General features: G+C 42.0%; 1 protein-coding gene across 2 annotated transcripts; it reads left to right on the top strand.

The window, feature by feature from the left end:
• Window positions 1-5206: 5206 nt before the first annotated feature.
• LOC109873451 (14-3-3 protein epsilon) lies at window positions 5207-26218 on the top strand. Of its 2 annotated transcripts, XM_020465102.2 has the most exons (7): window positions 5232-5454; window positions 16224-16423; window positions 16676-16782; window positions 20319-20525; window positions 21856-21992; window positions 22342-22396; window positions 25048-26218. In XM_020465102.2, the coding sequence occupies exons 1-6, from the start codon at window positions 5391-5393 to the stop codon at window positions 22347-22349; spliced, it is 723 nt and encodes a 240-aa protein (XP_020320691.1). In that variant the 5' UTR covers window positions 5232-5390; the 3' UTR covers window positions 22350-22396; window positions 25048-26218. The 2 variants fall into 2 exon arrangements, with proteins under 2 accessions (XP_020320690.1, XP_020320691.1); XM_020465101.2 differs by lacking the exon at window positions 22342-22396 and having other exon boundaries at window positions 5207-5454.
• The last annotated feature ends 1118 nt before the right edge of the window (window positions 26219-27336 follow it).

Here is a 27336-nt window from a genome sequence, read left to right as displayed (position 1 = left end):
GATGTATCAAATACTTATGTCATGCAATAAAATGCAAATTAATTACTTAAAAATCATACAATGTGATTTTCTGTATTTTCGTTTTAGATTCCATCTCTCACAGTTGAAGTGTACTTATGATACAAAATTACATACCTCTACATGCTTTGTAAGTAGGAAAACCTGCAAAATCGGCAGTGTATCAAATACTTGTTCTCCCCACTATATACAGTGGGGCAAAAAAGTATTTCGTCAGCCACCAATTGTGCAAGTTCTCCCACTTAAAAAGATGAGAGAGGCCTGTAATTTTCATCATAGGTACACTTCAACTATGATAGACAAAATGAAAAAAAAAATCCAGAAAATCACATTGTAGGATTTTCTATGAATTTATTTGCAAATTATGGTGGAAAATAAGTTTTTGGTCACCTACAAACAAGCAAGATGTCTGGCTCTCACAGACCTGTAACTTCTTCTTTAAGAGGCTCCTCTGTCCTCCACTCGTTACCTGTATTAATGGCACCTGTTTGAACTTGTTATCAGTATAAAAGACACCTGTCCACAACCTCAAACAGTCACACTCCAAACTCCACTATGGCCAAGACCAAAGAGCTGTCAAAGGACACCAGAAACAAAATTGTAGACCTGCACCAGGCTGGGAAGACTTAATCTGCAATAGGTAAGCAGCTTGGTTTGAAGAAATCAACTGTGGGAGCAATTGTTAGGAAATGGAAGACATACAAGACCACTGATAATCTCCCTCGATCTGGGGCTCCACGTAAGATCTCACCCTGTGGGGTCAAAATGATCACAAGAATGGTGAGCAAAAATCCCAGAACCCCACGGCGGGACCTAGTGAATGACCTGCAGAGAGCTGGGACTAAAGTAACAAAGCCTACCATCAGTAACACACTACGTCGCCAGGGACTCAAATCCTGCAGTGCCAGACGTGTCCCCTTGCTTAAGCCAGTACATGTCCAGGCCCGTCTGAAGTTTGCTAGAGAGCATTTGGATGATTCAGAAGAAGATTGGGAGAATGTCATATGGTCAGATGAAACCAAAATAAAATAGAATAGAATAGTGTTTGGAGGACAAAGAATGCTGAGTTGCATCCAAAGAACACCATACCTACTGTGAAGCATGGGGGTGGAAATATCATGCTTTGGGGCTGTTTTTCTGCAAAGGGACCAGGACGACTGATCCGTGTAAAGGAAAGAATGAATGGGGCCATGTATCGTGAGATTTTGAGTGAAAACCTCCTTCCATCAGCAAGGGCATTGAAGATGAAACGTGGCTGGGTCCTTTCAGCATGACAATGATCCCAAACACACCGCCCGGGTAAGAAGCATTTCAAGGTCCTGGAGTGGCCTAGCCAGTCTCCAGATCTCAACCCCATAGAAAATCTTTGGAGGGAGTTGAAAGGCCGTGTTGCCCAGCAACAGCCCCAAAACATCACTGCTCTAGAGGAGATCTGCATGGAGGAATGGGCCAAAATACCATCAACAGTGTGTGAAAACCTTGTGAAGACTTACAGAAAACGTTTGACCTCTGTCATTGCCAACAAAGGGTATATAACAAAGTATTGAGATAAACTTTTGTTATTGACCAAATACTTATTTTCCACCATAATTTGCAAATAAATTCATAAAAAATCGTACAATGTGATTTTCTGGATTTTTTTTCTCATTTTGTCTGTCATAGTTGAAGTGTACCTATGGTGAAAATTACAGGCCTCTCTCATCTTTTTAAGTGGGAGAACTTGCACAATTGGTGGCTGACTAAATACTTTTTTGCCCCACTGTGTGAATATATATATATATATTCACACAGTGGGGCAAAAAAGTATTTAGTCAGCCACCAATTGTGCAAGTTCTCCCACTTAAAAAGATATATATATATATATATATATATATAGTTTTTATTTTTTGATTGGGGGGTACGTTTAATTTAGTTAAATCCTTGTTCCGATCTCCTAACCCACAATATGTAAATGTACTGCTGTCTATGTCAGTTGCTGATGGTTTATGTTTAGACCGGCATTGCTTAGCAATATAATCTTGCGATGCTGTATCTTGCTTATATCCTCTCCGAAGTTCTGGAGACTTCAATAGACCCAGACCCGCACCTGATTATCCTGGGAGTGTCTGATTCCCGAAACGGATAAACCAACCCCCCAAAACAAGTCATCTTTTACTGTCTCATTTCAGCACAAAAATGTATCTTGCTGTTTTGGAAAAGGAGGGAACCTTATGGCTCAGCGAATTGGCAAACACTGTACAATTAGAAAGAATTAGATGTATTCTGTACAATGAATTATCAACATTTGATCAAATCTGGCAGCCTTTCCTCTCTTACTTGGACCAGTCGGTGCTGTGAATTTGTACATTGTAACACACTCCAATTGTAATATTTGAATCAACTTTTGGGCAGCATGTGCTTGCCCCGCCACCCGAGCAGGCGAGAGAGGAATAGGGGGGGATAAGGGGGTATATTATATAAGGGGAGGTGACGACATCTACCCTCTTACTTTCTACATGTCCTTGTTCTGTATGTCTTGTTTTGTAATATTTGTTTTGTACCTGGAACTTTGGGTCTTGTTGTTTCTGTCTGCTCTTTTATGTTTAGATAAGATTTGCATACTTGTCTTTTATACCTATACACCATTCTTGTGTGTGTTCAAAAAAAATATTTGAACGAAATACTTTTGGAAAGAATCTCAGGTGAAGATGGTAGACATGATGCCAAGAGTGTGCAAAGCTGTCATCAAGGCAAAGGGTGGCTACTTTGAAGAATCTTAAATATAAGTATATTGATTTGTTTAACATTTTTTTGGTTATGACATGATTCCATATGTGTTATTTCAAAAAGAAAAACCCTTGAATGAGTAGGCGTGACCAAACAATTGACTGGTACTGTATACAGTTGAAGTCGGAAGTTTACATATACTAGGGTCGGAATCATTAAATCTCCACAAATTTCTTGTTAACAAACTATAGTTTTGGCAAGTCGGTTAGGACATCTACTTTGTGCATGACACAATTAATTTTTCCAACAATTGTTTACAGAGATTATTTCACTTATAATTAATTGTATCACAATTCCAGTGGGTCAGAAGTTTACATATACTATGTTGACTGTGCTTTAAACATCTTGGAAAACTCCAGAAAATGGTCATGGCTTTAGAAGCTTCTGATAGGCTAATTGACATCATTTGAGTCAATTGGAGGTGTATTTGTGGATGTATTTCAAGGCCTACCTTCAAACTCAGTGCCTCTTTGCTTAACATCATTGGAAAATCAAAAGAAATCAGCCAAGACCTCAGACAAAAAATTGTAGACCTCCACAAGTCTGGTACATCCTTGGGAGCAATTTCCAAATGCCTGAAGGTACCACGTTCATCTGTACAAACAATAGTAAGCAAGTATAAACACCATGGGACCACGCAGCTGTCATACCGCTCAGGAAGGAGATGCGTTCTGTCTCCTAGAGATGAACGTACTTTGGTGCGAATCAATCCCAGAACAAGAGCAAAGGACCTTGTGAAGATGCTGGAGGAAATGGGTAGAAAAGTATCTATATCCAGAGTAAAACGAGTCCTATATCGACATAACCTGAAAGGCCACTCAGCAAGGAAGGAGCCACTTCTCCAAAACCACCATAAAAAAGCCAGACTACAGTTTGCAACTGCACATGAGGACAAAGATCGTACTTTTCTGAGAAATGTCCTCTGGTCTGATGAATCAAAAATATAACTATTTGGCCATAATGACCATTGGAGGAAAAAGGGGGAGGCTTGCAAGCCGAAGAACACCATCTAAACCGTGAAGCACAGGGGTGGCAGTATCATGTTGTGGGGGTGCTTTGCTGCAGGAGGGAATGGTGCACTTAACATAATAGATGGCATCATGAGGGAGGAAAATTATGTGAATATATTGAAGCAACATCTCAAGACATCAGTCAGGAAGTTAAAGCTTGATCGCAAATGGGTCTTCCAAATGGACAATGACCCCAAGCATACTTCCAAAGTTGTGGCAAAATGGCTTAAGGACAACAAAGTCAAGATATTGGAGGGGCCATCACAAAGCCCTGACCTAAATCCTATAGAAAATTGTGTGAGCAAGGAGGCCTACAAACCTGACTCAGTTACACCAGGTATGTTAGGAGGAATGGGCCAAAATTCACCCAACTTATTGTGGGAAGCTTGTGGAAGGCTACCCAACATTTTACCCAAGTTAAACAAATTAAAGGCAATGCAACCAAATACACTCAATTAGTATGTAAACATCTAACCCACAGGAAATGTGATGAAAGATAGAAATTCTGAAAGAAATAATTCTCTCTACTATTATTCTGACATTTCACATTCTTAAAATAAAGTGGTGATCCTAACTGACCTAAGACAAGGAATTTTTACTAGGATTAAATGTCAGGAAATGTGAATAACTGAGTTTAAATGTATTTGGCTCAGGTGTATTTAAAGTTCTGACTTCAACTGTATATCTATATAATTGTATAATAAAAGACAACATACTGACCCTTTTTTCCATCATCAGGACCACATCAGAGTGATCTAAATTGCCAGTTAGGTCATGGGGTGGAGGCATTCTGATGAGTTGGGTCTAGGGTTGTCTGTACCGAATCTGATTTTAAATAATCTGATTATAATAACATTATGGATTCCAGCAATGATAAGGAGTTGTTTGTCCGTCTGGTCAAAGGTCATGCGTCGAAATCGCTAAGCTGTTTACTTCAAAGCAGTGTGCCTATGCCTATATCACTTTATTAGAAACACGTGATCAATGAAGTCCCAAGCTTCATTTTGTCAAACCTTATTGGTTTTGGTAGAAGACAAAAAGGCTATTCTGTGCACTCGCTACAGCATGTGGGACATCTTCTATAATAATTTGTCTGCTCTAATTTATTTTCACCGGCAGGTGGCACTAGTGTACACTGTTGACCAAAGCCAACGTATTGAACCTATTTTCAACACAATTTGCTGGAAAGACTCAACGCATCAGGAAGCTTCGTTTCCCCATCACTGGTCAAAGGTGTCAAGCAGAGCCGAATACAAAAATGTGAATGACTGGTGTGTGAACTATACACACTACTATCATGCTGAAATGATTATATTATAACAACATATTTTTAATAGTAATATGTGTATCACATTATCTTTCAACAGATTTTTGGATTACAGTTAGACGTCATAAAGATATGTAAATTGGGACACGGTGGCGTCATGGATTGCGTTGGTGTCCCGGATGGAGTTCCGACGCCATCTTTACACCAGTGCTGCTTCTACCGGTAGCTAGAGAGTGGGGACGCTGCAGTTGCTCCACTAAGAACCGCCGACTGAGACAGACATACAGAAGTTCGATCCGCTCTCCATCGACAGTCCGACCCTGAACACCATGGCAGATCGAGAGCATTTAGTATACCAGGCCAAACTCGCCGAACAAGCTGAGAGATACGACGGTAAGGGCTGAGATATACCGTCAATGCGGGGTATGCCTCAGTCTCATTCGCTTGTCCCCCCGTACTCTACTAACGGGGGGCTTCGAGGTGGGTTGAAGATGGTTAGTGAGAGATCGTAGTAGAGACAAAATGGCGGAGAAGAGGGTTTCTGAACTAGTCATTTAACGTTTAGAGAAGTGGTTTTGTTTGACTGAATAATGTTAGTTAGAAATAATGTTTAACACGTGTATGACTGTGTTTTTGGGCATTCAGCGTTAGCATGTGTCATTCAGTATACGCTGTAACTAGTTACTTTCTTGAAACCCGTTGATTATTTCTGCTGGTGGTGCCGAAGTTCCGAAGTCGTTGTTGGCCCTCAATGGATATACAACTAACGTTAACTAGCTATTCTATTGTAGCTAATATTGCTAACTAGTAAACTATAGCCTGATAGCAACGTTAGCTGTGGTACAATGGCGGCTTACTGTTTTATAATATGCATAAAGGAGACGTTAGCTACTGTACAACTTTAGCTACCATGGTGATGAGTTACCGCATTCTAATTTGTTAGCTAGCTAAAATAATTGGCTGATTTATGGTGAAATAGTTATTGTGACAGTATAAGAAACTACAGCTTGGTTAATATAGCTAGTTAGTTGGTCTTGACGCTAGCTAACTTTCTATCGTGTGCGTGTGTGTGCGCACACAGGCTGTCAAACGCAATTGCGACGACAGAGCTTTGTGGGTTGGGTTTCGGGTTTTCTGCAACACATGTAGTTAGCTATCTACAGTAGCTAGTACACGTTGGGTAACTATATTGTTATTAGTTTTCTATTCTAGACGCCAGTTGGCTAACTGTTGCCTTGACATGATTGGCTAAACAGTATATCAACCAGAGCCAATTAACATTAGCTACCGACCAGAGCCATTTCGCTATTTAGATAGCTAACGTCAGAGCCATGTAGTTAGCCAGCTAACTTAGCTAGCAAGCGAACATTAAACTCAACACGCTAACATTAGCTGTCAGTTTTATATAATGTTATAGCTAGCTAGATAGCGCGAGCTACCTTATTAGCCTAACTGTGGAAAGAACGCAGTCCCTGGCAAGCCGAGTGGGTGTGGTTGTTACAGGGATAGCTAATGGTGGCTCATTACATTTTCCCAAGCCAGTCAGTGCAACACGTTTCAGCTAGCCAGTCAGCACCTTGACAAATGAGCTGTTGTGTCTCAATTGTCGATTATTTTTTTATTAGTAGTGCAAGTTGGATAACGTGCTAACAGACAAATATGGTTACAATGTTACAGGCTTTGACATGGCAAGCTTGGGTTAGTTACTTGGCTCCTGGCTTACAAGGGTGTCCACATCAAAGAACTGTTGTACTAATCATTCATTGGCCCCTAGTGGGGTTTAAATACTTCTACAATAGAGCAACACTGTTTTAATGCTGTAGTCAAATCTAGGGATAGTTATAGTTTGCTGTAATATGGATCTCTGTCATGCAGGGGCTTAATTTTGTTTAATTTGAGGGACTCTGTGTTTGAAGCGCATTTCTATATAGTTTTGCAAGAAAATGACAGTTTAGGTTGGCTATAGAATAGTAATAATGGATAACAAGAATAAAGTCTAGACCCAATTTCCCCAAATGTTATTCAGCTACCAAATGTTTTATGATAATTTATGAGCCCTCAATTTAATTAAACATTCTCTTTTGCAGAAAGTGATTAGTTCAATTGATGGCAACATTCACACAAGTCTTACTATTTTTGACTCCAACTTTAGAAGATCATATCTCAGTTTCTGAATGTCAGAGACAAACCAGAGATTATTCCCATGTGCATCAGTCACATCTTTCTCTGGCATTTAACTGCTTCTTTCTCGCCTAAAGCATTGCAGATTTGTGTAAGATTTCTTAAAGATTTCTTAATTTTGAGGAAAAAACATGAATGTAAGCACCACAGACAATTTAGGAGCACCACAAATATTTTTAAATGTGGAAAACTGTTACTGTAGGGAAAGGAGGACGAACTCCACTGATTCCAACAAATATATTGCCTAGGCTCAGAAGCCTCATGCTAGCCAGCTGGAAAATAACAGGACACATTTTCAAGGTATTAGGCTAAAACTGCTTCTCCAATAGAAATCCCAGAGCACACTTGTAGGCGATGTCATGGCGAAGTTTACTAGCTAAGCTCATGTGTAGACCCGATGACGTGTTTCTAATGGTCATCTCGCACCAAACTGCATGTACAGGCCCTCAAATCAGAGGCACTCCTTAAATATAAATTTGTTGACAAATGAAAACATGTCAGTTGTCACTTTCATGAGATTGGAGTAATAACATGTTCAGCTAGTTAATACATTGGCTCAAATCTAGGTTGTGGCTTTAAACTTTGCGAAAATGAAGAACAAAGGAAGAATTTCCCCTTCTCTCATTGACTTCTAAAACCCCGGCTTGGTCTGTTTCACAAGCGTTCCCGGAAGTTTTGCAGGGTTTTATTTGGTATTTAGCTGTTTTCATTGATAGTACGGCTGTAACTGGTAGTAGTCACTTGAAAGGAAAAACATTCATCACAAAATTAGCCACTGGCAAAGCACTGCCTCTCACTGCAGGCTTTGCCTTAGTGAATGGTCCTTGCTGTCCGGGATCCTTGGGATGGCCCTGAGTTACATTCAGTTCATATAAGGCAATCAGTCAATTGAAATAAATTCATATGGATTTCACATGACTGTGAATACAGATATGCATCTGTTGGTCACAGATACCGTAACGAAAAAAGGTAGGAGCTTTGATCAGAAAAACAGTATCTGTTGTGACCACCATTTGCATAATGCAGCACGGCACAGCTCCTTTGCAATGAGTTGATCAGGCTGTTGATTGTACAATGTTGTCCCACTCCTCTTCAATGGCTGTGCGAATGTTGGTTGTTGGTGGGAACTGGAACATGCTGTTGTGTATGTCAATCCAGAGCATCCCAAACATGCTCAATGGGTGACATATCTGGTGAGTATGCAGGCCATGGATGAAATGGTCAGCTTCCAGGAATTGTATACAGATCCTTGCGACATGGGGCCGTGCATTCTCACGCTGAAACATGAGGTGATTGTAGCGGATGAATAGCACGACAGTGGGCCTTAGGATCTCGTCACGGTATCTGTGCATTCAAATTGCCACTGATAAAATGCAATTGTGTTCATTGTCCGTAGCTTATGCCTCCCCATACAATAACCCCACTGCCACCATGGGCCAGGCACTCTCTTCACAAAGTTGACATCCACAAACTGCTTGCCCACACGACGCCATACACATGGTCTGCAGTTGTGAAGCCGGTTGGGCGTATTGCCAAATTCTTTAAAATGACGGAGGCGGCTTATGGTAGAGAAATTATTGTTCAGTTCTCTGGCAACAGCTCTGGTGGACATTCCTGCAGTCAGCATGCCAATTGCACGCTCCCTCAACTTGAGACTTCTGTGAAATAGGCAGGTGACAAAACTGCACATTTGAGTGGCCTTTATTGTCCCCAGCACAAGGTGCACTTGTGTAATGATTATGCTGTTTAATCAAGAGTCTTGATATGACGCACCTGACCGGCGCATGGATTATCTTGGCAAAGGAGAAATGCTCACTAACAGGGATGTACAACATTTGAGAAGCTTTTTGTGCTTATGGAACATGCACATATCTGTACATTTTGCTGCCAAGTAACTGACCCTCATTAACTGGTTAATGTTCCATATGTGACGATGATGAAAATCTCAGAAACTAGGGTGGGTTGCTAATATGACTAGGGTTGTGCCTTTTTGCTTCTGGACAACAGAAATTGATATGAAAACCAACAGAACAGGAGAGAAATACTAGTTAATGGCATCAGGAAGTCGTAAAAAAAGAAATTGCCGCTGTTTCTATGGATTTTTGCAAGGCTACTTTGAAGCAAGGTAAGACATGCCACATTATTTGAAGTAAAGTAAAAGGTTCAGCTTTCAGACAATTACTGCCTCAAGCTCACATTGCAAAGTGGTATGTGACGCGCTGATAGCCTGCCTACCGTTGACTATAGCCTATGCACTCGAATGGCAAATGGGAGGCGTGCTTTAATTACGAGTTGAGAAATTAAAATAGCTCCTTTAACACCCAATTGCATTTAGAGTTGTTTGTTGTGCAATGACTGGGCTTACAAAAGGACTTCCACTCCAGCGAAGAGCTACTTTCGTGCTGTCTGACAGGTGATGGTCAGCTAGGCTCTGTATGCTGTGCGTGTGTGATAAGATGCATGCATGACTAACAAAAATACACCTGCCAATTTAATTTCACTAAAGTATGCTAATTTACCTATAGACCGATAAGCATGACCGGTCAAATGTGTTTTTGGCGGCTAACCCATTTAACGGTTAAACTGTTAACATCACTGGCTAAGGCTCGGGTTTGGTTATGGTTTGGGTTTAGTGTAGGGATGTCCTAGGGATTTGGCTAGCAATAACACAAAATGAACAACGTCAGGTACTCTCAGCTAGTTAAATGCGGTTGGCGAAACGTGAATTTGGACCACTGAAGTATAATAAGAACGAGACCGCCTCAAATATGGCCAACCCTTGTTTTCAATGTAATCTAATCACATTCGCATACGCAGTTCCGGAGTTGCTGCCATCTTCCTTACTGAGATCACTCCGCCTGCACTCAAGCACTCAGTGCGCACTGGAAAACAGCAGTATGTCGCATACATGCTCCAGGAACTCTGTCAGAGCATGTGGAGAGCTCAACAAGCCAATCGGCACTTCCCTTGGCGAGCTGGCGTCATGACCTCAGAGCATGAATATAAAATGTTAATATCTTAGGCTGTGAGTGGCCTGAGCGACAATTTGAGTAAGTTAATGCATGTTTTTTTTCTCCCAAAGGTGATGACTAATGTCTTGTTAGGCATTTTAAAATTTGACGTCTCTATGGGGCCGTCGACGGTAATTACCTTTCTCGGCCGTGATGCAGTTAAACTGCAGTACCAAAGTAATATTGTAGGTGCAGTCAAGCGTGCTTCCAGACCGGAACCGTGGCCCCTTAATTTGGACCAGTCCCTGACAGGTGACAACTCACGTCAAAATGTAGCATTATTGCACAGCTTCCGTCATTGTCCACTTTATTTAGCTAGAAAGCTTCTATTTACTCGACATTCACCATAGAAGCAGTAACCGTTAGCTCACGCTCCTCTCCGACTAGTGTCGTTGGGTTATACAGTGCATTCAGAAAGTATTCAGATTTGAGGTCGACCGATTTATGATTTTTCAACACCGATACCGATTTATTGGAGGACCAAAAAAGCCCATACTGATTAATCGTCTGATTTATAAAAAAAATTACAATATATTTATATGTAATAAGGACAATTACAACAATACTGAATGAAAACTTATTTTAACTTAATATAATACATCAATAAAATGTATTTAACCTCAAGTAATGAAACACGTTCAATTTGGTTTAAATAATGCAAAAACAGTGTTGGAGAAGAAAGTAAAAGTGCAATATGTGCTATGTAAGAAAGCTAACATTTAAGTTCCTTGCTCAGAACATGAACATATGGAAGCTGGTGGTTCCTTTTAACATGAGTCTTCAATATTTCCAGGTAAGAAGTTTTAGGTTGTAGTTATTATAGGACTATTTCCCTCTATACCATTTGTATTTCATTGAACTTTGACTATTGGATGTTCTTATAGGCACTTTATTGCCAGTGTAACAGTATAGCTTCCGTCCCTCTCCTCACTTCTCCCTCGGCTTGAACCAGGAACACAACGACAACAGCCACTCTCGAAGCAGCGTTACCCATGGCAGAGCAAGGGGAACAACCACTCCAAGTCTCAGAGCGAGTGACGTTTGAAATGCTATTAGCGCGCACCCGCTAACTAGCTAGCCATTTCACTTCGGTTACACCAACCTCATCTCGGGAGTTGATAGGCTTGAAGTCATAAACAGTGCAATGCTTGACGCACAACGAAGAGCTGCTGCCAAAACACACGAAAGTGCTGTCTGAATGCGTATGAGCCTGCTGCTGCCTACCACCACTCAGTCAGATACTTGCATGCTCAGTCAGATTATATGCAACGCAGGACATGCTTGATAACTACACATGGTTGATGATATTATTAGTTTAACTAGTGATTATGATAAGTTTAATGCTAGCTAGAAACTTACCTTTGCTTACTGCATTCGTGTAACAGGCAGTCTCCTCGTGGAGTGCAACGAGAGGCAGGTGGTTATAGTGTTGGACTTGTTAACTGGAAGGTTGCAAGTTCGAATCCCTTGAGCTGACGAGGTGAAAATCCGTCGTTCTTCCCCTGAACGAGGCAGTTAACCCACCGTTCCTAGGCCGTCATTGAATATAAGAATGTGTTCTTAACTGACTTGCCTAGTTAAATAAAGATTAAATAAAGGTGTAAAAAATATATATATATTTAAAAAACTGCCAAGTCGGTGTCCAAAAATACAGATTTCCAATTTTATAAACTTGAAATCGGCCCTAATTAATCGGCCTTTTCGATTAATCGACCGACCTCTAATTCAGACCCTTTTACTTTTTCCACGTTTTGTTACGTTACAGCCTTATTATAAAATGTATTAAATAGTCCCCCCCTCAATCTACACACAAAGCTTGCAAATGTATACAAAAATGTAAACTATCACATTTACATACAGTGCCTTGCGAAAGTATTCGGCTCCCTTGAACTTTGCGACCTTTTGCCACATTTCAGGCTTCAAACATAAAGATATAAAACCGTATTTTTTTGTGAAGAATCAACAAGTGGGACACAATCATGAAGTGGAACGACATTTATTGGATATTTCAAACTTTTTTAACAAATCAAAAACAGAAAAATTAGGCGTGCAAAATTATTCAGCCCCCTTAAGTTAATACTTTGTAGCGCCACCTTTTGCTGCGATTACAGCTGTAAGTCGCTTGGGGTATGTCTCTATCAGTTTTGCACATCGAGAGACTGACATTTTTTCCCATTTGTTGATTCTTCACAAAAAAATACAGTTTTATATCTTTATGTTTGAAGCCTGAAATGTGGCAAAAGGTCGCAAAGTTCAAGGGGGCCGAATACTTTCGCAAGGCACTGTAAGTATTCGGACCCTTTACTCAGTACTTTGTTGAAGCACCTTTGGCAGTGATTACAGCCTCAAGTCTTCTTGGGTATGATGCTACAAGTTTGGCACACCTGTATTTGGGGAGGTCTCTCATTCTTCTCTGCAGATCTTCTCAAGCTCTTGTCAGGTTGGATGGGGAGCGTCGCTATTTTCAGGTCTGTCCAGAGATGTTCGATTGGGTTTAACTCCGGGCTCTGGTTGGGCCACTCAAGGACTTTCAGAGACTTTGAAGCCACTCCTGCGTTGTCTGGCTGTGTGCTTAGGGTTGTTGTCCTGTTGAAAGGTGAACCTTCGCCCCAGTCTGAGGTCCCGAGCTCTCTGGGGCAGGCTTTCATCATGGATCTCTCTGTACTTTGCTCATCTCTCCCTCGATCCTGACTAGTCTCCCTGTCCCTCCCTCACTTCCCTGACCAAGGCCTTTCTCCCCACGATTGAGGAAAAACATTTATTTAATCGATTTTAGAATAAGGCTGTAACGCAACAAAATGTAGATGTTAAGGTGTCTGAATGCTACTCTATACAAAGGCATACCGTTAGTTGCTGATTTCAGTTTTCTAGATTCTATTATCAAAGATTCACCAGCAGTACACACGGGCCAGGCAGTCTGGTCTCTTTTGCTCTGCTCTGAAACAGGATACTGTTCTCTACCAGCTCTAGCCACTGTTGAGAGAGGCGACACCCCCCACCCCTCCTGTCGTTAGGCCTCCTGAAAGGGGACAATCCCCTGTAGGGGCTCAGAGCCAGACTGCCCCCCCCCCCGCAGGCCTGCTGTGGAACAGGCCATTCCTCCGGGAGCCCCCTTTGGCACAGAGGAATGTGCAAGGCGGATAGTATAGCTGGGGTAGGTGGGGTGGGGGTGTACGAGCTGGTGGTATGTGCCTATGCAGCCCCCCTGACATAAGGGCTGAAGGACGGGAGGAGACGAGGCACCAGTGCGCCACTCTCTTACGTAACCCCTCTCTCCAGCTCAGACGAGTCATCCAGCCCCAATGTTTGTGCAAATGGCTCAGACGGGCTATCTTCTTAGTGGGTATCTTTGCAGAGACTGCTCATTTACTTTTTAATCCTTCCCCTCCTTGCCGCTGCCTCTTTGACAAAGTGCACTTATACACTGCCCCCAGCCTCAGTGGTCCTGGGCACTCAACAGACCTGAACGAATTCCAATGTGGAGTTGTAATGGTGGTGGTAACTGGTGGTGGTAACTCCTCTGCCCCCAACCCACCTCTGTCATGCCCCCCCCCCCCCCAAGAGATGGAGTAGTATTCCTCTTTCCTTGATTAATGGGGTGAACAGTTAACAATGTTTTTTTTTTTATAGACACATCAAGTGCCAGGGCAGCAGAGTTGCTGAGCACTAGTTAGACGTGATGCTTTTCAAAACAAGTCACAAGTTGCATCGACTCACTCTGTTTGCAATAATAGTATTTTAACTTGATTCTGAACCCCACACATATAATTATCTGTAAGGTCCCTCAGTTGAGCAGTGTATTTCAACCACGCATTCAACCACAGACCAAGGAGGTTTTCCAATGAGCATAGTGAAGTTATTAATTACACTTTGGATGGTGTATCAATACACCCAGTCACTACAAAGATACAGGCGTCCTTCCTAACTTAGTTGCCGGAGTGGAAGGAAACCGCTCAGCGTGAGGCCAATTGTTACTTTAAAAAGGTTACATAGTTTAATGTCTGTGATAGAACTGATGATGAATCAAGAACATCCTCAATACTAACCTAATTGACAGAATGAAAAGGAAGCCTGTACATAATACAACTATTCTAAAATGTGCAGTTTGTTCGTTTGCAACAAGGCACTAAAGTAATACTGCAAAAGAAATGTGGTAAAAAATTCAATTTTTGCCCTGAATACAAAGTGTTTAAATTTGGGGCAAATACAACATATTACTGAGAACCACTCACCATATTTTCAAGAATAGTGATGGCCGCATCCTGGGTGTGCTTGTAATCGTTAAGGACTGGAGTTTTTCAGGATAAATTAAGAAACGGAATGGAGCTAAAGCACAGGCAAAATCCTAGAGGAAAACCTTGTCTGCGTTCCACCAGACTGGGAGATTAATTCATCTTTAAGCAGGACTACAACCTAAAACACAAGGCCAAATCTATACTGGAGTTGACCACTCCAAGAACTCCATTCTTGGTAAGCAAGTTAGTTTTGACCTACTTGAAAATCTATGACAAGACATGAGAATGGTTGTCTAGCAACGACCAACAACAAATTTGACAGAGCTTGAAGAATGTTGAAAATAAAAATGGGCAAATGTTTCACAATCCAGGTGTGGAAAGCTCTTGGATTTACCCAGAGACTCACAGCTGTAATTGCTGCCAAAGGTGCTTCTACAAAGTAATGTTTTTAAAAGATGTGAGTACTTATATAAATTAGATTTCTGTATTTTATTTTCAAATAATTGGTAAACATTTCTAAAAACATGTTTTCACTTTGTCATTATGGAGTACTGTGTGTAGATGGGTGAGAAAAAATACATGTAACCAATTTTTATTTATTTACCCTGTAACGCAGCAATGGGTATGAATACTTTCTGAAAGCACTGTATATCCTGAAATCTTGTTTGTTTCATTTCCCTGTCCTACCTTTAAAAAAATTGTCACTGTGGTGTCACTGTCTGAGCACGGCTCTAGCCCACTCATTGACGTCACGGGTCAAGTGGTCTTACTCTGTAGAGATACCATAGTACCGCTGCTCTTCCCGGGCACTGGTAGTCTGGCATCGACTCTTTAGCTATTCTACTCCATGTCATATGCTGAAGAGACTCGCCTTTCTGTGATATTTGAATATGAACATTCTATAATTGAGCTTGAGGAGAACAGGATTTAATCACCCTCACAGCTATCCTCCAATCACAGTTTCATTATTTTCATTATCATTTTCTCCACAGAACACGTCGGTATCCACGTGGGTATTCCAACCTCCAAATGTATTCGTTTTGATTTTAGGCCTCAAAATACAACCTGTTTAGCTAAATGTTTAAAATTTGAATTCATAACAAAGTCAAAAACAATTTCCTGAGGCTCCACATGTTTTCATGGAAAATATTAATGTTATTTCCAACAACCAACTCTGCTGTAAATCCATCGCATATTGAACATAGAGATTGCCAATGACAAATAAAATAATAATATGCATCACATGCGCCGAATGCCACTGGTGTCGACCTTAGTGAAATGCTTACTTATGAGCCCTGAACCAACAATGCATTAAAAAAAATATGAGTAAGAATTAAAGTAACAAGTAATTAAAGAGCAGCAGTAAAATTACAATAGCGAGACTATATACAGAGGGGTACCGGTTAGTCGAGGTAATATGTACATGTAGGTAGAGCTATTAAAGTGACTATGTATAGATGATAACAGAGTAGCAGCGATGTATTCTCAGTCAGGGATGTAATTTGTCTTTATTAATCAGGAATTCCTGCTTTCTGAACATTTCCTCCATTCATACATAATATAAATTGATCTATCCCGTAGCCAAAATCTACATTTCCAGATTTTCTATGTTCTTGTGTGATTATACAAAGTGTTTAAATTTGGGGCAAATACAACATATTACTACAAATTGTTCGTAACTTATTGAAGGCAGGGTGTTTGATGGTTTAGGTTCAGTCTTTTCTCTCTCTGTCAGAAATGGTGGAGTCCATGAAGAACGTGGCGGGCATGGACGTGGAGCTGACGGTGGAGGAGCGGAATCTGCTGTCGGTGGCTTACAAGAACGTGATCGGAGCCAGAAGAGCGTCCTGGAGGATAATCAGCAGCCTTGAACAGAAGGAGGAGAACAAAGGAGGCGAAGACAAACTGAAGATGATCCGGGAATACAGGCAAACGGTGAGCCACGTGGACGGTGGTAGTAGAGGAGAACCCTGATAAGGGCGGCTAGATGTTGAGATGTTGGTTAGCTAAGGATGGTGTGGCTCCTTTCAAAGTAGAGGTTTATATCTTGGGGCCTTAAATTTAATTTTTAGAGGTCGTTCAAGGGTTATGTTTAAAAAATAAAAGACATTTAAAGTTGAGTTTGTTTTTGTCTGTTCTCCTTGAGTTTGTTGCCAACAGGTGCTGTGTGTGTTGTCTGCTCTGCAGGTGGAGACTGAGCTGAAATCAATCTGTAATGACATTCTGGATGTACTGGACAAGCACCTCATTCCAGCAGCAAACACTGGAGAATCGAAGGTTTTCTACTACAAAATGTACGTCTGCGGATGGGACAGCTTTTGAAAAACTATTTAGCGCACATCAGCTAATATCTATGCCCTGACTGTTTTAGTAACATGAGAAATGTCTCTCTGCTCTCTCGCGCTCTGTGTGAAAACATCTGCTTCTCAATGGTTCACCCTTTGCCCTGAACTGTGCACTTGTGCGCTACCCCACATGAATTTAAAAGCACACAATTGGTGTAAGCAAGGGATCTTACACCAATCCTTTTAAATCCAAATAGGGGGGTGCATACTTCAGAGTAAATGTGGAATATTGGGACGCAGGGCTAGTCTCTCTAGCAAGTCTAGTCCTGGTCAAGGAGTAGGCTTAAGTGTCCACACCAGTTTCAAGGGCTGCATGACAGTAAGACCCTTTTGTACATGGGGTTCATTCATAGAATTATGCAGTGTTTTCTCAACCCACAAGCCACGCTTGTCTGTTAAGAATATTCATATGTTAACATATGCTGACCATCCGAAGTGGTGCAGCCAACGGGTTTCTCCACGCATCGCGCCGACAGAAACAAACATCTTTCTGGTAAGAAGAGGGGTGGGGGCGTATGCCTTATGGCCAACGTGACATGGTGTGATGAAAGAAACATACAGGAACTCAAATCCTTCTGTTCACCTGATTTAGAATTCCTCACAATCAAATGTAGACCGCATTATCTACCAAGAGAATTCTCTTCGATTATAATCACAGCCGTATATATCCCCCCCCCAAGCAGACACATCGATGGCTCTGAACGAACTTTATTTAACTCTTTGCAAACTGGAAACCATTTATCCGGAGGCTGCATTCATTGTAGCTGGGGATTTTAACAAGGCTAATCTGAAAACAAGACTCCCTAAATTTTATCAGCATATCGATTGCGCAACCAGGGGTGGAAAGACCTTGGATCATTGTTACTCTAACTTCCGCAACGCATATAAGGCCCTGCCCCGCCCCCCTTTCGGAAAAGCTGACCACGACTCCATTTTGTTGATCCCTGCCTACAGACAGAAACTAAAACAAGAGGCTCCCACGCTGAGGTCTGTCCAACGCTGGTCCGACCAAGCTGACTCCACACTCCAAGACTGCTTCCATCACGTGGACTGGGAGATGTTTCGTATTGCGTCAGATAACAACATTGACGAATACGCTGATTCGGTGTGCGAATTCATTAGAACGTGCGTTGAAGATGTCGTTCCCATAGCAACGATTAAAACATTCCCTAACCAGAAACCGTGGATTGATGGCAGCATTCGTGTGAAACTGAAAGCGCAAACCACTGCTTTTAATCAGGGCAAGGTGTCTGGTAACATGACCGAATACAAACAGTGCAGCTATTCCCTCCGCAAGGCTATCAAACAAGCTAAGCGCCAGTACAGAGACAAAGTAGAATCTCAATTCAACGGCTCAGACACAAGAGGCATGTGGCAGGGTCTACAGTCAATCACGGACTACAGGAAGAAATCCAGCCCAGTCACGGACCAGGATGTCTTGCTCCCAGGCAGACTAAATAACTTTTTTGCCCGCTTTGAGGACAATACTATGCCACTGACACGGCCTGCAACGAAAACATGCGGTCTCTCCTTCACTGCAGCCGAGGTGAGTAAGACATTTAAACGTGTTAACCCTCGCAAGGCTGTAGGCCCAGACGGCATCCCCAGCCACGCCCTCAGAGCATGCGCAGACCAGCTGGCCGGTGTGTTTACGGACATATTCAATCAATCCCTATACCAGTCTGCTGTTCCCACATGCTTCAAGAGGGCCACCATTGTTCCTGTTCCCAAGAAAGCTAAGGTAACTGAGCTAAACGACTACTGCCCCGTAGCACTCACATCCGTCATCATGAAGTGCTTTGAGAGACTAGTCAAGGACCATATCACCTCCACCCTACCTGACACCCTAGACCCACTCCAATTTGCTTACCGCCCAAATAGGTCCACAGACGATGCAATCTCAACCACACTGCACACTGCCCTAACCCATCTGGACAAGAGGAATACCTATGTGAGAATGCTGTTCATCGACTACAGCTCGGCATTCAACACCATAGTACCCTCCAAGCTCGTCATCAAGCTCGAGACCCTGGGTCTCGACCCCGCCCTGTGCAACTGGGTACTGGACTTCCTGACGGGCTGCCCCCAGGTGGTGAGGGTAGGCAACAACATCTCCTCCCCGCTGATCCTCAACACTGGGGCCCCACAAGGGTGCGTTCTGAGCCCTCTCCTGTACTCCCTGTTTACCCACGACTGCGTGGCCACGCACGCCTCCAACTCAATCATCAAGTTTGCGGACAACACAACAGTGGTAGGCTTGATTACCAACAACGACGAGACGGCCTACAGGGAGGAGGTGAGGGCCCTCGGAGTGTGGTGTCAGGAAAATAACCTCACACTCAACGTCAACAAAACTAAGGAGATGATTGTGGACTTCAGGAAACAGCAGAGGGAACACCCCCCTATCCACATCGATGGAACAGTAGTGGAGAGGGTAGCAAGTTTTAAGTTCCTTGGCATAGACATCACAGACAACTGAATTGGTCCACTCACACAGACAGCATCGTGAAGAAGGCGCAGCAGCGCCTCTTCAACCTCAGGAGGCTGAAGAAATTTGGCTTGTCACCAAAAGCACTCACAAACTTCTACAGATGCACAATCGAGAGCATCCTGGCAGGCTGTATCACCGCCTGGTATGGCAACTGCACCGCCCTCAACCGTAAGGCTCTCCAGAGGGTAGTGAGGTCTGCACAACGCATCACCGGGGGCAAACTACCTGCCCTCCAGGACACCTACACCACCCGATGCTACAGGAAGGCCATAAAGATCATCAAGGACATCAACCACCCGAGCCACTGCCTGTTCACCCCGCTGTCATCCAGAAGGCGAGGTCAGTACAGGTGCATCAAAGCTGGGACCGAGAGACTGATAAACAGCTTCTATCTCAAGGCCATCAGACTGTTAAACAGCCACCACTAACATTGAGTGGCTGCTGCCAACACACTGACAATGACACTGACTCAACTCCAGCCACTTTAATAATGGGAATTGATGGGAAATGATGTAAATATATCACTAGCCACTTTAAACAATGCTACCTTATATAATGTTACTTACCCTACATTATTCATCTCATATGCATACGTATATACTGTACTCTATATCATCGACTGCATCCTTATGTAATACATGTATCACTAGCCACTTTACCTATGCCACTTTGTTTACATACTCATCTCATATGTTATACTGTACTCGATATCATCTACTGTATCTTGCCTATGCTGCTCTGTACCATCACTCATTCATATATCCTTATGTACATATTCTTTATCCCCTTACACTGTGTATAAGACAGTAGTTTTGGAATTGTAGTTAGATTACTTGTTGGTTGTTACTGCATTGTCGGAACTAGAAGCACAAGCATTTCGCTACACTCGCATTAACATCTGCTAACCATGTGTATGTGACAAATTTGATTTGATTTGATTTTGATTTAATGTTTTGTGAGGTTGAAATAAGTCTCGTTCTCCCTTTTTCCTCAGGAAGGGAGACTACCACAGGTACCTGGCAGAGTTTGCCACGGGCAACGACCGAAAGGAGGCGGCAGAGAACAGCTTGGTTGCGTACAAAGCTGCAAGCGACATCGCCATGATCGAACTCCCACCGACACACCCTATCCGTCTGGGACTGGCGCTCAACTTCTCCGTATTTTATTATGAAATCCTCAATTCCCCCGATCGCGCATGCAGGTGGGCCCCCTCATCTTCTCTCCCCACTCTTCTCTCGTCTTTTCACTCTCCCATCTCCCTCATCTACGCGCCATTGCAAGATGTTTCAAATAGAAAGCGATTGTGAGTGTGTAATAATGCACAAGCAGGAGGCCCGAGTATTTTATAAACATTTTTTTTTAAGAATTCTGGCTATGCCTTACGGAGTGTTTTTCTGAGGTACCAGGTGTTAGTCTTTTATTAACATTTTCAAAGAAACTGACTGAGATTTGATTAGATTTTGACAACCTTATCTAGTGCTGCATCATGTCTACTAGGCTTGGGCGGTATCCACATTTTATATCGTCATAACGTCCTTCTCTCATCCTGGGATTTATTGTATTACTGGCATTACTGGAGAGAAGGACGTTATGACGATATAAAAATGTGCCAGGTACCTGTGGGTGTTAAAATACAACAAAATGCCATTGGGCTTCTATTACCAGAATGCAAACAAAATTAGCACAAACAGCAAAACCGAACATCAATTAATTGCAAAGACTAGCAAATCCACATCAAAGTTATACAAGCATAGCAAGTAGCTATCAAATGTCATTTTTGGTGAGTGTGGACATTTACAAGCAAACTTGAACAGGAGATCGTGCAAGTGAAAAACATTGATGCATCCTTTTGAAGGAAGGGCAGCATGTGTACACAGAGCAGATGGGAGAACAATTAAATGCTAGTTGGAAGCACCGGGGGAAAAATGTCAGCTGTACAGAACTTAGTAGTGAATTGCATCACCTCGTGCGCCGCACACAGACTCTCTGATACATATATAACGTTATGGACTCACCAGCTTCCTTTCTCCCGTTGTGCTATTTACAAACAAACACGTGACTGGCTCCTTCTGTTCTGGGGAACTAGGGTAAGCTTTATAAAGTGAACGGTGACATAAAACCGCAGTCTGCTTTATGACCTGACGTATTGTACAAGTTGCCTGCAGGTATTAACTTAAAAGGATCTACAAATATAACAATTTATTGGAGAAAGTTCAAAGAAATAGTTTCAACTGTTTTGAAAAAACACCCCATGGCTTTTTCCAAATACCCTGATATATGGTTTATACGGTATGCCGCCCATGCCTATATTTCAGACTGGGCATGCAATTGTCTCTCCTATACAGTACATGGAAGTCACCTGATGTCCTGGCTAAGTAATACAATATAATATATTTTTTTATATTTATCAAGACATGTTATTGTATGCTCCATACATGTTGACTAATGTTCAGCAAATTGTTGATGTGACTCGGACACACTGTAAAATCCAACCTTTGACACTCCCTCTCTGCCCACGCTGTTGCCCTCAGGTTGGCGAAGGCGGCATTTGACGATGCCATTGCAGAACTGGACACGTTGAGCGAGGAGAGCTACAAGGACTCCACACTCATCATGCAGTTGCTACGCGACAACCTGACACTATGGACTTCAGATATGCAGGGAGACGGTGAGCATTCCATGCTTCTTCACCTATTATATGTAGAACAATACAGTTCAAGGACTAAACCCAATCCAGCGTCTGTGGTCACGTGGAGGATGGATGTTTTCCACCTATTGACAGCACACACTGCTGGGCTGGTGCTGTGTGCTCTTAGGGTTGGAGAGTTATCTTCTCCCCTCAGCACAGTGGTTTTTCTCTAACCTCAGCAGCGCTCCCTCTCTTTCTCCAGCTCTTTCTTTCTATTTCCATTTTTCTCTATCTTTCCGTTTCACATCTTTCTCTTTTACTGTCTTTATCCCTCTGTCTGAGATGTACTCATGTACTCTCTCTCATGTCTCCATCTTCCACTGTGTAGATTCTTAAGGACAACGCCCCTCCCCCACTCCATTCCCTCGATAGAACTGTATTTTGTAAGTCATCTTTCTCCTGTCTTGGGCATCCCTCTTGCTTTGTCTATCAGACTTGATGCCCTTCACTAACACTTTCTCTCTGCATCTTCCAGCGCCGGGTTAATTAATTCACACTAGTAAAATGTTGTGGAACGCGAAACAGTTGAGTGCTGTGTGGTTAGTGTCACTGTCTTACTCACTGCAATGCAATTTTTACCAACGCTGTCTGTCTGGGTTTGGGCTAGAGTTTAGGTATTCCACTTATTATTATGGCTGAACATGACATACTCAGTAATCACACCGAATGCTTGGGACCCTGTTTGTCACTCGTAAATCTGCAAACATGCAGTTGATGCACATCAACACTGTGCTGTCGTCCACACCAACTGCATGTAGCATCTCGTAGGCACCTTATTATAGTTTCTATTTTTGATCTTCGTAAATTCTGAACCTTTGTTAGACTCGCTGCTTTAATTCTTACCAAGTAGATGGCTGTGCCATCTCTATGGAAACCTTCCTAAGCAACCAGCCTAGGTGGCCCGAAAGGCATTTGCTAGCTATCAAATCTTTACTGAGGCGTTTGACATTTTGCAGTGTGAAGAATGGATATTTGTGTTGATACTGGTTTGCACACTAGCACTAGTGCCTTTAGAATGTATTCATACCCTGTGACTTATTCCACATTTTGTTACAGCCTGATTTCAAAATGGATTAAATATATATTTAAGTAAAAACTGTAACTAGGCCACTCAGGAACATCTTTTAAAGCAATTCCAGTGTAGATTTGGCCTTGTGTTTTAGGATTATTGTCTTGCATTTGTCTCCTAGTATCTGTTGGAAGGCAGACTGAACCAGGTTTTCCTCTAAGAATTTGCATGTGCTTATGGCTGTATTCCATTTATTTTTATCCTGGACTCACGAGTCCTTACCGATGACAAGCATACCCATAACATGATGCAGCTCCTGCCATGCTTGAAAAAATGGAGAGTGGTTCTCAGTGACGTGTTCAGTTGGATTTGCCCCAAACGTAATGCTTTGTATTCAGGACAAAAAGATAAATTCTTTGCCACATCATTTGCAGTATTACTTTAGTGCCCTATTGCAAACAGCATGCATGTTTTTGCTTTTTTAATTCTGTACAGGGTTCCTTCTTTTTAGTCATTTGTTAGTATTGTGGAGTAACTACAATGTTGATCCATCTTCCGTTATCTCCCATCACAGCCATTAAACTCAAACTGTTTTAAAATCACAATTGGCCTCGTGAAATCCCTAAGCGGTTTCCTTCCTCTCTGGCAACTGAGTTAGGAAGGATGCCTGTATCTTTGTTGTGACTGGGTATATTGATAAACCATCCAAAGCCTAATTAATAACTTCCCATGCTCAAAGGGCTATTCAGTGTCTGCTTTGTATTTTTTTTACACATCTACCAATCGGTGCCCTTTGAGAGGCATTGGAAACCTCCCTGTTCTTGGTGGATGAATCTGTGCTTGAAATTCATTAGTCGGTTGAGGGACCTAACAGATAATTGTATGTGGGATACAGAGATGGGGTAGTCAATCAAAAATCATGTTAACCACTATTATTGAACACGAATGAGTCAATTTAAATTATTATGTGATTTGTTAAGCACATTTACTCCTGAACTTATTTAGGCTTGCTATTACGAAGGGGTTGAAAACTTATTGACTCAAGACATTTCCACTTTGAAGTTGTAATTTCTACAAACAAATTCCACTGACATGGGTTATTGTGTGTAGTTCAGTGACACAATCTTAATGTATTACATTTAAAATTCAGGCTGTAACACAACAAAATAAGTCATGGGGCATGAACACTTTCTGATGCCACTATGCACATTCTCCTGCCAACCACCAATGTATTTTTAAGGTACCTTTTTGTACAACATGACTCGTGGGTGGGTTTTCCAACGCCTTTGTAGCGTATGTTATCTCTCCCATTGACCCCGAAGGCATTCATATCACACATTTTGCTGGCATAGACTGACCACCAAACGGCAATTTTATAATTGTAACGCTCATGGCTCTAGCATTGGTTTTTGAAACTACAGCTAACTTCCTTCACATTGCACACAGAGACAAAATGTTATGTTTGGGTAAGTAGAACAAAGCACTATCCCTTTAAGGTTATGATTGGGGGAGGGAAAGCAGATCATAGATCTACACCTAGGGGACCTTAATCTTGGAGTCTTTGACTCTGGTGGTCTTGGAGTGTTGGACCAGTAACTGGAAAGGGTGCTGGATCGAATCCCCGAGCTGACAAGGTAAAAATCTGTCGTTCTGCCCCTGAGCAAGGCAGTTCCCCGGGTGCCGAAGACGTGGATGTCGATTATGGCAGCCCCCCGCACCTCTCTAATTCAGAGGGGTTGGATTAAATGCGGAAAACTCATGCAGTTGTATAACTGACTTGGTATCGATCCCTTTTTCCCTTCCTCAGCCCATCTCACTCACCCATCACCACCTATCTTTACTAATCACTCCTCCCCTGAAGACCATATCACTGTAAACCCCACCTTCCTGTTGCCATGGTAACAGTGGGTGGACTCTGGACTTTCTTTTGTCCATTTATGTTTGTGGTGAAAATGACACTGGCTTTGAATGATGAAGATTAAAAATATACAATCAAATGGAATACATGTGCCTCTCTCTCTTTAGGTGAAGAACAGAATAAAGAAGTGCTGCAAGATGTGGAGGATGAGACCCAGTGAGACTTCACGGCCAATACGAGACACCCCTTCCCTCCGCCTGCTAGCCCCAGTTCCAACTATGGTGTCAGTGAGAGCTCCCAAACTCGGCTTTTACGCCGATGCCAACTCGCTCTTTTACCCCTTTTCTTGTTCACTATCACTCTTTATCTGTCTGTCAGTTCTTCTGGTTTACCTTTTATAAAAAAATAAAGATAAAAATCGCCCATTTCATTGGAAATAATAACTTCTGCATTTAAACACAAGAGAAAATATAAAAGCTGAAGCTTCGAGCTGTTCCTGGGTGTTACTATATATATAAATATATTAGTAAAACCCCTGTTGCAAGCCTGGCCATGTAAGGGTCACGTCATTTATTGTCACTTTTTTTTTGTTTTCATTTTTGCTGTGTCATCAGTTGCCAAGTGTGCTTGCCTGCGGTCGTCAACGTTCACGCGCTCGCTGACTTTATTTTTAAAACACAAAAGTTTGCTGTAACTTTTTCTAGAACTGATTGATGTCTTCGTGCTACTTTACTCTAGTCGTCTAAGCCTTTGGTCGCAAATTAGGGATGGTGGCGGCTTTTGACTGTTTTTAAAAGGGACATGAACCTTTTTAGAAGGAACGAAGTGCCCTTTGTGTTTCTCCTCTCTCATTGCCAGACTCTTATCAATGACGATAGCAGAACTTCCCCCGAGCATCTCTTTCTTTGCGATCACCACTCGGGTCCGAGGCAGGGACCACGCATTGTTGTGCAGTCTGTAGCGCTGCTTTTGTACTGGTTGCTGACATATAGAGACGATGGCTTGTAGCAGTGTAAAAAAACAAAAACAAGGAGCGTGAAGTTTCTCCATCTCTCTTATGTGAGGTAAAGCAGGTTTGCATTGGCACCGTAAAAAAACTTTGTTTAAAAAAATAAACCTGCTTATGTTATCTTGTATTGCCCCTCTGTTCCAGAATGTTCTCTTTCTCCCTCTGTCCTGCCCCCTTATTTTCTCTCTTCTGTTCAGTATGTGTAGCTTGAATCTGATTTGTACTACTGGATATTCTGACTGGACCCACACTGTCTGTCTTCTTACTGAAACACAGCATGGAAATTAACATTTAAACTTCAAATTAAAAAAAAGAAACTTACATTAAAATGCACCTGTGGTGTCATTTTTCGATTCAAATTCGCTGTACTATCTTTAGCCAGAGACCAATAAGTTTTTACCTTTGACAGTTTACCTTCTGTTGTTACTGTCATCTAAGGGTAAGGTGCTCATTCAGTGAACTGATCAGGAAATAAGTGTCTTACCCTCTGACAGTAACAGAGCATAAACTGTTTTGATTATGTGGATCATTTTCCATTGGAGTGCGTAGGTTGGATCAAGAAAAGAGGGAAAGCAACAGAAGATTACACACTTTTGGGAAGCCGTCTAATACAGTATCTTGTTTTCAGCCCCACGGATTACTTGTACTTAGGGTCATAGGTGTATTCACTATGCAATAAGGTGAAATGTTCACAATGTTGCAACTAGAAATGTAATTACTAGAGCGGACATGATTTCCTATTAGCTATGACATAAAATCATAGATAAATGCTCTACAAAATGCATTCTGTCTATTTAATTTTGCACCTTCCTTGTCAAATTTATTTGTACAGGTGGCCTTCACAATTATTTATATTCCTTGATCATTACATAGAGCCATTAGAGGGCAGCACAGTCCTACTATTGAATTATATTCCCGTTTGAAACTACAGTCGTGGCCAAAAGTTTTGAATTACACAAATATTACTTTTCAGTCTGCTGCTCAGTTTGTATGATGGCAATTTGCAAATTCTCCAGAATGTTATGAAGAGTGATAAGATTAATTGCAATGTCCCTCTTTGCCATGCAAATGAACTGGAACTCCCCCCAAACCATTCCACTGCATTTCAGCCCTGCCACAAAAGGACCAGCTGACATGTCAGTGATTCTCTTGTTAACACAGATGTGAGTGTTGACAAGGCTGGAGATCACTCTGTCATGCTGATTGAGTTGGAATAACAGACTGGAAGCTTCAAAAGGAGGGTGGTGCTTGGAATCATTGTTCTTCCTCTGTCAATCATGGTTACCTGCAAAGAAACACATGCCGTTGTCATTGCTTTGCACAAAAAGGGCTTCACAGGCAAGGATTTTGCTGCCAGTAAAATTGCACCTAAATCAACAATTTATTGGATCATCAAGAACTTCAAGGAGAGTGGTTCAATTATTGTGAAGAAGGCTTCAGGGCGCCC

This window comes from Oncorhynchus kisutch, linkage group LG28, assembly GCF_002021735.2.
Source record: "Oncorhynchus kisutch isolate 150728-3 linkage group LG28, Okis_V2, whole genome shotgun sequence".
NCBI lineage: Eukaryota > Metazoa > Chordata > Actinopteri > Salmoniformes > Salmonidae > Oncorhynchus > Oncorhynchus kisutch.
This window is presented reverse-complemented; position numbering and strand designations above follow the sequence as displayed.

Coding starts and splice junctions, on each gene's coding strand:
- LOC109873451 (XM_020465101.2), top strand. CDS start 5,391: ATGGCAGATCGAGAGCATTTAGTATACCAGGCCAAACTCGCCGAACAA. Junction 20,526..21,855: donor TCCCCCGATCGCGCATGCAG/GTGGGCCCCCTC, acceptor TGTTGCCCTCAG/GTTGGCGAAGGCGGCATTTG. Junction 21,993..25,047: donor TTCAGATATGCAGGGAGACG/GTGAGCATTCCA, acceptor CTCTCTCTTTAG/GTGAAGAACAGAATAAAGAA.